The sequence below is a fragment of the Stegastes partitus genome, unplaced genomic scaffold (assembly GCF_000690725.1).
Source record: "Stegastes partitus isolate 25-593 unplaced genomic scaffold, Stegastes_partitus-1.0.2 Scaffold1303, whole genome shotgun sequence".
NCBI lineage: Eukaryota > Metazoa > Chordata > Actinopteri > Pomacentridae > Stegastes > Stegastes partitus.
In genome coordinates, this window is record NW_007579034.1 from 169,868 (window position 1) to 181,339 (window position 11,472).

At 41.4% G+C, this 11,472-nt stretch overlaps 1 protein-coding gene across 1 annotated transcript in view; it reads right to left on the reverse strand.

Moving 5' to 3' along the window:
• LOC103369554 (alpha-2-macroglobulin-P-like) overlaps positions 1-11,472 on the reverse strand; it is a 19,861-nt gene continuing 8,389 nt past the window's right edge. The window contains exons 8-23 of the mRNA XM_008298302.1: positions 10,327-10,448; positions 10,052-10,103; positions 9,643-9,726; positions 9,224-9,400; positions 8,756-8,831; positions 7,217-7,373; positions 6,399-6,473; positions 5,186-5,348; positions 4,914-5,101; positions 3,798-4,010; positions 1,826-1,950; positions 1,655-1,745; positions 1,481-1,549; positions 1,298-1,403; positions 684-725; positions 1-334 (exon numbers count right to left, since the gene is read on the reverse strand). Coding sequence (XP_008296524.1) covers positions 330-334; positions 684-725; positions 1,298-1,403; positions 1,481-1,549; positions 1,655-1,745; positions 1,826-1,950; positions 3,798-4,010; positions 4,914-5,101; positions 5,186-5,348; positions 6,399-6,473; positions 7,217-7,373; positions 8,756-8,831; positions 9,224-9,400; positions 9,643-9,726; positions 10,052-10,103; positions 10,327-10,448 — 1,745 coding nt within the window. The 3' untranslated portion in view covers positions 1-329. The remainder of the gene's footprint in view (positions 335-683; positions 726-1,297; positions 1,404-1,480; positions 1,550-1,654; positions 1,746-1,825; positions 1,951-3,797; positions 4,011-4,913; positions 5,102-5,185; positions 5,349-6,398; positions 6,474-7,216; positions 7,374-8,755; positions 8,832-9,223; positions 9,401-9,642; positions 9,727-10,051; positions 10,104-10,326; positions 10,449-11,472) is intronic.

Consider the following 11,472-nt stretch of genomic DNA (forward strand, 5'->3'; position numbering starts at 1 on the left):
TAGTAGAAGCACTGACGAAACACTTTAATTCCTGGTTCAGACGTGATGCATCACGCACGTAGACTCTAAACAGTAGCTGAAATAGCGCTAATTGCAGTGTCCAGAATTGTTAATTCGTTAACTCCTCGTTTCATATATTGTACATGCTATACATCATGTGTGAACATGCACTTCAGCTGCAGTGGAGGAGGCGGAACACTTACAAATCAGTGACGTGTGCGCACATGTGAACAGAGTTATCTCTAACCAGCTGTTTAAAAGAAAGCAAGTCTTGTCAAATCAGAATGGCAGAATCATTCAAGGTATGAGTGTCGACCCCACTTCGCTCTTCAAGCTGCAAACCGAAGAAAAAAAGTTAGAGTTTATTCCTTTAACTTTAAAATTATGGCTAAATTTGATCAAGTTACTAAATCAAAATAACTATTTGTATCATTTTTTTCTGACTGGTCATTTAATACAGTATAAGGAAACATGCTGAATTATTATAATTATTATTATTTTTAAACAGATCAAGAAACTGTTTATTAGATTTGTTTTACAGTTCATAAGTGGGTTCGTAGAGCAGGCCAGCCCATAGATCTGTGGATCAACATTTCCTCTTCTGTGTGTTCTGAAACCTCACATTGTTAAGAGGCACGATGACAAATTTCAGACTTTTCCTTCAGCTTATTGTAGCTCGTTACCTGCAGCACAAGAGTAGGTGTATTCTGTCTCAGCCTGGTCACCTGTGACGAGGGAAAAAAAACAACATTAGAGAGACACAACAAACAGTGAAACCTCATTTAAACCCTGTGCGAATACATGCTTTCTTACACAATAAATACAGTTGTAAACAGACATAAGAACACTTTAAGTGTTTGTCACTGTTCAGAACTGTCATCAGTTTAACCTTTATATAGATATTTCATATTAATGTAATTGTGTTTTACCATGTTGTCATTTATTATGTGTTTATACACCAGCTTCAATCTATCTATAGCTTTACACAGGCGAGGTGATAGTTAATGGCCAATGCAATAATAAACACGTAAACACAGGACAATACACAGGGTTTTTAAAATTGTATGACATTTTCTAAGGCTGTCAGAAATTATATATGTTGCGAGTAAGAAATACTTCAGCTTCTTAAACTGGATTTCACACAATCACGTGCTGGAGTGACGGACAAAGATTATGTAATTATCTGACTGAAAGATGAAATAATACAAACACAGTTCAGTGAACTGCTCCGTTTGTTGTACAACTGTACTAAGACGTGCCAGTGTGTTGAGCTTCTGTAAAGGGTTTAGGGTTTTACTTGGTTGGTAGTAGTCATAGATCTTGACCACGGCTGGTTTCAGGTTCTGTACCGGGACCTCCTGTATGAACTCTAAGGTGTGGTTGATGCCTATGCCGGTCTTTAACTGTCAAAAGAAAAACACTAGCAGTCACAAATCTGAAGAGCATCATCTACTGTCTCCCCACTGTGGACTTCTCTCACCTCTCGTAAGTACGCCAGAACATGGTCTTCCTTTTGGTCAACACGATCCACCAACAGGGCATTTTTGAGCTGTGAGGACAACGTCCAGCCGACTTATCAGCACTGTCACCATGACAACAACAACTGACACAAAAAAACCCCAGTGTGGGTAAATATACTGTAAATAAAAATCACCTTTTTCAAAGACTCTGGGTCTGGCACAAATCCAGAGAGTGTTTTAATGTCCAGTATCACCATGTTTGTGCTGTTCTCCTCTCCGCTGTATCTGTTAGTACAAACATGAAGTCATAGATCCAGTATTGCAATATTATCTGTGTACGAGGGATTTGGTTGTTGATCACTCACAGGGACTTGAGCTTCAGGGTGAGTTTGGGTCTGTGAGACTGGCTGGTGCAGTCGGCCTCTGGTTTGACCTCCACACTGAGAGTGGTGACATTAGTTGGAGTTGGGATGTTGTAGTGAAGAGAAATCTGGAAAACAGTAACCAATAAAAGTTATTAACATCCATCCATAGCCACATTTCCAGACAGACCATTGATCCTATTAGTGCTCTGCCACAGGTCCCATAATACTAGTGTTTCCTTCAGACATTCTGGTACGTGTTATCGGTAAAATCAACATTGTTTAACAAAAGATTTTTTCATGTCAAAGTGAAAATAGATTTCTTCAAAGTAATGTCAATTTATTCAAATAAATAATGTAAAATAAGTCATTGCATATGTATATATCCCCTTTAAAGTGACTCACCAAATACAACACAGTTGAAGAAAACTGGTGCTAGAAGTCACACAGTTACTGAAACAGAGATCATCTGAGTGCAGTGAATGTGTCTCAATGATTTCACAATGAAGACACCTGTATCTGGAAAGTCCAGTCAGTGGTGAATCAGTGCCCCTGGCTACAGCTGCACCAAGAAGACAAAACATTTCAAAGCAAATCCGTGAAAAGAGCGTTGAAAAGCACAAGTCACGGGATGGGTACAAGAAAATCTCCAAGTCACTGAGCATCCCTTGGAGTCTAGTTATAACCATCATAAAGAAATAAAAGGAATATGGAACAAACCTAAATGTGATGACTACAGACCATCCCCAAAAAATCCAACCAAGACACCTATGATTCCTCTAAAGGTGATACAAGCTTTAGCAGCTGAGAGGAGAGAGGTAGTGCCTACAACAAGCTTAGCCCAAAGCTCCATGGGAGAGTGCAAGAGATATTATATCTTAAGCCCAAAGGTTCTGTTGTGTGATGAGATCAAAATGTAACTTTTGGTGAACACTGAACATTGCACATCTTCACAAACACACCATCGCCATCGTGAAGCATGGAGGTGGCAGCATCATAATGTGGGGATGCTTCTCAGCGACAGGCCCTGAAGGGCTTGTAAAGGTGGAGGGAAAAATGAATGCAGCAGAGTCCAGAGAAATCCTGGAGGACAACCTGATGCAGTCTGCAAGAGAACTGTGACTTGGAGAAGATTTGTTTTCCAACAAGACAATGACTTGAAGCACACAGCCAAAGCAACACAGAAATGGTGAAGACCACAAGGTACTGGAATGGTTGAGTCAGAGCCCAGACCTAAATTCAACTGAGAATTTGAGGCTCAGACTTGAAAAGGGCTGTTCACTCATGATCCCTGTGCAGCCTGTCAGAGCTGGAGCAGTTGTGCAAAGAAGGCTTTTGTCTGGGCATTTCTGAATTTATTTGACTCCAACAGTGGAGACAGACAGAAAATGTGGGGAATGAGGGTAACAAAGAGGGACTTTTTCAATGCAACAGCTGACCAGAGAGACAGTCGTGATACATGTAAATATAGAGAAAAGAAATGGTGGGCAGTGTCCAGTGCAGAAGCTCAGGAAAAGGCTCCATAACTGGTCCTTTCAGTCTTTCTGTTTCCATTGCAGGGCAGGATCTAACAAACGTTCACTCTGAGTGCATCAAAAAGAAAAACAACAGATGCATGTAGCTCCAGTTTCATGAGCATGTATGAAATGGAACAAAGAAGATTCGTTATGCTTGCCTTTATGTGAATTTTACTTTGTTTATGGTGGTGGTAGAGAGAAAACCACTCGACAAGGACGTCAAAAGGACAGAAAAATGGTGCTTGTTTTCCTGTTATCCATTGAGCATGAACACCTGCATGGTAGTTTTTCAGGGATACACAGAAGTACTTCCCCTGGACAGGGTACTTTTTTCCCCATGAAAACGGCCCTTAAAGAAATTGTATGCTAGCGATTTTTGTAGTTGGAATGGACACAAAGGTTTGGGCCACCAGTTCCTGTAGAAGAAAACAGCCTCGACAGCCCTACTTTTCACTGACCTGCACCAAAGCACATGCAGTGCCCTGCACCTCCACGCTGAACTTTCCCATCATGTCCTGCAGGATCCTCTCCTGGTAGAGCAGTTTGTTGTCCTGATTCACATTAAATGTCAGCTGTTCACTGGGAGCCTGGACTTTCACTGTGCTTGAACCCTGAGGACTGAACACCAGAGTGGCATAGAGAGCCAGAGCCTGAAGAGCCACTACCGTGTCCTGCAACACATAGATATAAAATCAGTGAGGTGGCATTACACCAGTGTGCTTTTTAGTTGCATGTGCATGTTTGAGTTTGGGAGAACATGTAGGTATTACTTCTGGTGGTATAAATGTACAGGTAAAGGTGGAAGCAGCTCCACAATATATATTTACTTGATGACTTACTTTCACACTGACTTTGGTAAAACATCAGCGTGTGGATTAGATGTTCTTTGTAAAGGACCAACTGGATCAATTTGGTTCAGGCTGAAATATCTCCCATTGAATGGATGATCTGACATTCTTGATCCACTGAGGATAAATACCACTGGCTTCAGTCATCGCCTGACTTTTCCTCCAGAAGGATTATAGGGTTCATATTTAGAGTTCTAAATGAAAATTACTGACAACTATGAGATGGTTTATTTTGACATTTGTTCCAGAGGCTCGTGTTTGCTAAGTTGTTCTCTTCCTGCCTACTAGGAGCAAAAGACTCTGGGAAAAGCCCAGGCACTGAACATGTGGTGTTACCCCCAAATAGTGGCAAATACCATTTCGAGCTATTCTATCCACCCACTGACTTTGAGCTATGGAATTATAATAAATGATTTTTACACTTCTTAACAACACTGAAATCAACTTGCCTTCGTTGTACATGAAAAAACAGCTCAGGTCTAACAGAAGTTAAAATTGCAAAGAGGTCTGACCACACAGGACCACAGCTCCTTTTTGCTTCTACTGGGCAGATCTCATTGAATGCAACTAAAACAGTTTGACTTTAACAGTGAACACTCATTTCTACCAGAATTATTTTCATTTGATTGTTTTAGCTTTGTGAAATACATGGCTGACGTGCAGTGCACAGTGAAAAGGGACGGCCCCAAAGAAAGTCCAGCATACATCTTTTTATCTGCGGAGTACCTGAGTGGAGGAGAAGCCTCCGTAATAGTTTTGCTGCTTCGTCAGCCACCTCACGATGCTGGAGGCGTATACCAGATCATCATTAGTCGGGGAGGCGCTGAGTTTGGCCATCAGCACATAGGAGCTGATCTCCACAGACAGAGAGGCTGATGTTTTTGCTGATGTCTGGGACCAGTGGAAGAAACCCCCTAAGAACAGCCATCCACAAACAGACACAGTGTAAGTCACAGTCACAGCAAATCTGAATGATTTCCTGCATGAGGATGATTCACCTTCTCTGATTGCAACTGTATCGAGATGATCCAGAAGGAGAGCACGGGTCTTCATGTCTCCCGCCAGAGTGAAGACGTACGCCATCAGAGCTGTGGTGTAGGTGTTGCTGAAGTCACTGATGGACTCTCTGAGGCACGACAGGCTCTTCCTCAGCACAGGATTCTGCAACATGAAATGTTTGCGTAAACAATCTCACAGTTGAAACAGTGGACATTTCATTTGTTTTGGAGTGATTTTTCCAGAATGTGTTACAATGTGCCACTATGAAAGTACATGTTCAAGAGGAGGATTTAAGACCTAACTGCCTGCTCTGTAACGTCAACATGTGTAATCTGCTGGAAGGATGTCTCAATGTGATCTCAAAGGTCGGTATCGGCTTTCTGAAGAACAAATAAAGCCTTTGTTTTGTGTCAGCTGTCACACAGGTGTCATAAAGGGAGAGCACAAGGCTCAAGTGTTCAATAAGAAAACGAAAACAATCCAACATGTACTTGAGCCAGGAGTAACAGAGCTGCATTCAATACTGCCAGTTTGATAAAGCACCTGAAAATGCATCATTCAACAAAACACACTGAGTTCACTCAGGTAGGGCTCGGAAAGGCAGCACTGAAGCAACACACACTAGACTACAGCTACACACAGCAAGAAAGCCAGAAGATCACAGAAGGGAAACTGAATTCAACACGTTGGATGAGCAGCACATCACTGAGTTAGAGAATACACGTTTTCACCATCTTTTGGAACTTGTGGACCCTCTCCACACTACGTTTAAGACAGTGTCCTACTGGAGCTTTAGAAGTAGGTCTGTGACCTACAAGGGTTTTTATCAGGTGTTGCTGCCATATATGATTGACATGTTATTTTGTGAAATAAAAATAACATTAAAGAACAGCTTGTATGCAGAAATGCATTCATTTTCTTAATGCATTGCAGAGCTAATCAGTTGTCAAGCAAATATTCTAGATTGATTTTCAGAATCGTATGTATTATCGAGAAGAAATGGTATTTGGACTCAATATTGGCAGATGCAAAATATTAAATGACTGACTACATGATTGGGGGCAAAAAAAACCCAAAAAACTTGATTGGGACGTTCCTAGTCTGTTGTGTTCCGATGTTGTTGTTTTCAGTACATTTATACAATCATTTTACTCTCAGTCCAACAGTGATGAAAACACAATGAGTGAATGGTGACACCAAGAGTTTACTCACAGACACTGACATATGCATCTCCAAAAAGGCAGCAGTAATGTATGCACTGAGAGTCACTTCGTCAGACACGCCGCCCTGTAGAGAAGAAGCAGAGCACAGATCTAATCTTAATGTCCAACATTTGACCAGGAGTGACTCACAGCTGCTGTCAGTCTTTTTAAATCAATCGGTGGGATCAGCACTGCAGATCCTGCTGATCCCATCAAGCTTTGAAGCTTTCGGTGGGCTTTTTGCTGCTGCTTTCAGATCAGATCACACAACATGATTGTACAAAGTGAGGGAAGTGGGCCAGCAGCATCAAGTCACAAGACGTGCTTTAAAGCTTGTGTGTGAAACCTGTTCTGTGTGACATCAAATTTGACAGCGATTTCAAATCAGCTGTCATGACAGCGATTCAGATAAATTTGAACTGATCCAGTCAGGAATGTGAGTGTGCATGATTGTCTGTCTCTAAGTGTGGCCCTGCAATGGACTGGCAACCTGTCCAGGGTGTCCCCTGCCTTCGCCCAAAGTCGGCTGGGTTTCCCCCACGACCCTAGTGAGGATTAAGCGATGTACGGATAATGGATGGATGATCCAGTCAGTACTTAAAATTTCTCCTGTTTTTGCATGTAAAGAGCAGTCTAGTTCCAGTAACCTGTGCGGCTCCATAGTTCTTGCTTCATACACAGGTTTGTTACCTCAAACAACACCCCACTGGGTTGATGCTGTTGCTCTGTTACAGCTGGATGTGTGAGCATGGAAAGCAGCTTTCTGTTAACACAGTCTGTGATGAAATGCAGATTTTCTTACAGCCCTATCAGGCACTTTGACCATACCTTCATTCTGTTGTTGAAGAGTTTTCCTGACTGTTGAAAACAGCCATGTCGTTGTTGTTTTCCAGTCAGCCAAGTCACTGACTGTTGAATTATTGTTGGGTCAATGTAGACGAAAGACTGTGCTTTGACAAAGGATCTCAGCACAAAAGCAGTCAACCTGAGAAAGGGCAAAACAGGATTAGTCATCTCTGATGAAATGAAATGAAATGAAATGAAATGAAATGAAATGAAAAATACTTTATTTATCCCAGAAGGGAAATTCAATCTTGTAAAAGCTCACTTTTTAAAATTTTTTTTAATCAATATAACATATATTCTATACAACAACAATCATTCAGTCAGTCAACCGTCAGTCAGTCAGATTTGTTTTTTAAAGTGATGGCTGTTGGCAGGAATTAATTCCTGTATCTCTCCATTCGACAGCGAAGCTGACGCAGCCTCCCACTGAACACACTCTGTTGGTTCTTCATTGTGTTGTGGAGAGGGTGGAAAGAATCCTCCATCATCTTCATCATCTTGTGCAGCATTCTTTTTTGAACAATCAGCTCCAGTGGTTCCAGAGTTATCCCCAGCACAGAACCAGCCTTCTTGATCAGCTTGTTTAGTTTCTTTAAGTTTCTGGTTCTGATGCTAATGAAATTATTATTTTTTTAATTTCTGATGTAGTTATAACAGAGAGGTGCACTTGAGCTGCTTGCAGAGGCTGCTCAAAGAATATTTGAACTTTGCAACATTCACAGTCTGTACAGGTCTGGGCGAAGAGTGTATGAGTGAACTATAGGGTTGTTCTTTTTTAACTGAAATTCAGCAATGAATGTCAAATGTTGCAGAAAGTTAAATATTCATTTTCCAACGAGACAAGTTGGTTTTACTCTGCTGATGATGTGTAGTTAAAAAAAACAATCTAGGCAAAGATTAATTAGATTAATGTACATATTTGGCCACGGAGCTAGTGGTGTGAAGTCACCATGTATGCCTGCAGCACTATGAAGCTTTGGTTTAACAGAAATAATACTTTGGGATGAGAAAAATAGAAAAGCTGAAAACATTTTGGGGGAATGTTGTCAACATGGTTTGTCTATTCTTCATCGAGAACAGAAGGTAAGACGATGTTACCCTCAAGAGCCAGAATGCTGACCATTGTTCTTGGCGATAGCAAGTTAATCACAACCATCCCGATTTAAACTCATAAACTCAAACATGTTTGATATTATCTGGGCAGCCCAATAAGTCTGCAGGCTGTTCGATAAGTTTCCGACTGGCTCTACAGACCCCTCATATCAATAAATATTTATGGCACAGTATCGGTTCAGACCAAGATCCCAAACCAGATTCCTCCTCTGACTGTCATAAGGGTTACTATGAAGGTAAATCAGCCGAAGACTCTTGTAATGTGAGCCTGGCATAAATGAATTGTAGTCATCGTAGCTGTCAGTTACCTTCACATGTGGGTTTCCTGCTCTGACAAGTCAAAAGGTCTGTGCAATCAAAATCTCCTACAGACCATGTTGTGTGGTCGGGCTTAAGTGATGAACTCACCAAGTGTTCCCCGGTCCTGATCCAAATGTGCTGTAAGCACCATCACCATGTTTGTAAGTCAGCTGTCTCTGGTAGCCTGTGTGACAAGAGAAACATGCTTTTTATGAAACTGTGAGGCACTATGACGTGCACACAGAAATGTTTTGTACTTTTCTTAGTTTCATGCATCACATGATGTCAGTCAGATTTTTGAAATTTATTTTCTGTTCATATTTGAGTGCTTTTGGTTCTCACCTCAACCCTCAGGACTACTTCTAGACATGTTTTCCTTTACATTTTGTACAGACTAGGTAAAAAATGTTAATTTAGCAGTTCAGATGTTTTTGGCTGTAAAGCATCTCAATACCTCAACATTTTGTAGATTTCTGTTACACTCCTTGATGTAGAAAGGCTCTTTTAGTCCCACCTTCCAAAGTCTAAATATCTGTTTTCTATTTCTCTGTAATTTTAAAACACACAGTGACTCACCACTGGTCAGGAAGTTGGAAGCCTTCTTAATGATGGCTGGAGTCAGCTGCTCTGTGTCTCTTAGGTACTGGAGGATGTAGATGTTGGGGGCCAGGAGCGCCATGTTCTGCTCTCCACATCCATAAGGCATTTTCAAAAGACCATCCAGGTTCTTCAAGGCCCGGCCAAGGATGTCACCTGTACAAAGACACACACAACACATAAAGAAACTGACCCTGAATAGCCCTCTTGAAGAGGTTTACCTTCCCTTCAGGAGGCTTGGGCCCAAAAAAATTACCTACAAAACTCAAGAATCTTTACTCCATGTTTTCCTTCCACTTCATCTCCATTATCTCTTGTCCATCAAACAATAGGCAAAACGCTGAAAAAATACTAAATGCAAGCAGCAAATCTGAGGTCAGATCAGTCGTTCAGTTTACCCAGCACTGATAGTGAAACTCGGACAGATCCATCAACCACATTCTCAGGGAGTCGGAGCTCTGCTTCCTCCGTCAAAGCCTCCCCTGTGTACAGGGAAAAACAAAACAATATGGCGACTGTGTTTCTCTATCAAATGTTGGTTGTGATCAAAATGTATTTTTACAGTTAAATCTGAAATAATTAATCGTCACATTACGATTTTTCTGAAAATAAAACTTTAAAACATCAATCAGTGAGTAAAGAGTCCTTATTCCCATAGTTTATTCTAACCTTCGGTGAATATACTGTTTTTCAAATTGAAAATACAAAAAACAAACAACAAAGAAAAACCAGTAATCCATGTAAGGCTTGAAGTTTTGGGGGTTGACGTTCAACTATTTTGAAACGTGTGGTTTAAATCATACAGACCTTTTGGGCAGAACATCCAGTTGTGGGTTACCGTCTCTTCTGTTCCCTCAGCCTGAAAGGAGAATCAACTCATACTTAATTCCATTGTATAGCCACACACAAACATTTGTTTCTGTCTGTGAGCAGGATTACACAAACACGACCACATCAGTTTCCTTGAAACTTAGTTGAGAGACAGAGCATGGACAAAAGCAGAACACATTCAGTTTTAGTGCTGATCTGGTTTGAGTGACAACATCACATGTCATCGTTCACCTTGTTGTTCAGACACCAACCTTTACTATGAGAGATCGTGTGACCACATCAATGCGACCTCTGTCTGGGACGCTCACAATCTCATTATCACATAAAATGTGGGATGCCACTGCCTCAGCACTCACAGACACATTCACAACTCCTAAAAGAAACAGACTTTAGAAAGAGGACAACTGATGTAGGGTGCACATGTACTGTTATAGTGAATGTAGAAAATCTTCCAAAGGGGTGTACTATGAAGCAAGACGAGTAGTTTATGAGGTATTTTGAGCATAAAGTCAGAGCACAGAATCTTCATTCGTACTATATTTTTTAGATCACTTTGGTAAGTGATGTTACAAAGCTAGCCTGCACTGGAGGACATTCGGTTCAGAGTTATGGATTTTAATCAGTCTAAATCAGCCTCCCTCTCACCAGTTTTTTTCCTGACATTTCTCTGTGAGTGATACAGACTCTCAGCTGAGGGATTATGTTATATCTGCAAACCTGGTGAGCCGTGTGTTAATGATCCCACTGAACGAAGCTGTGCCCATAGGGTTGCACAAACTGAATGAATGCTGCTGCCATAAGAACCCACATGCATTCAGTTGGTGATGCAGAAAATGCACAAGTACTTGGTTCTGATTAGCTGCCAAGTCCGTTTAACTCTGCTGCTACTGCAGCTAAATGATTAGAAAATTGTAGAGTCTGCTGGTATTTATCATTCAATCATTACTTTCCCCTTGATTTTGCCAACAGAGTTTTCCACATATCCTACTTCATTGGACAGTGTCAGACCTCAATGCACTTCTTTAATAGCATGTTCAAATGGATGAAGTTTAAAGTTTAACAACTGCACTGTGCAGCTTTCATATCAGAATTAAGCGACTTCACTTTAAGTATAGGGGCTGCAGGGTGGCACAGTTGGTAGCACTGTTGCCAGCAAGAAGGTTGCCGGTTCACGTCCCAGTGGGGGCACTGGAATCTTTCTGCGTGGAGTCTCCATGTTCTCCCCGTGCAGCGTGGGTTCTCTCCGGGTTCTCCGGCTTGCTCCCACAGTCCAGGATCATGTTGAGGTTAATTGGTGATTCTAAATTGTCCGTAGGTGTGAATGTGAGTGTGCTTGGTTGTCTGTCTCTAAGTGTAGCCCTGTGATGGACTGGTGACCTGTCCAGGGTGTCCACTGC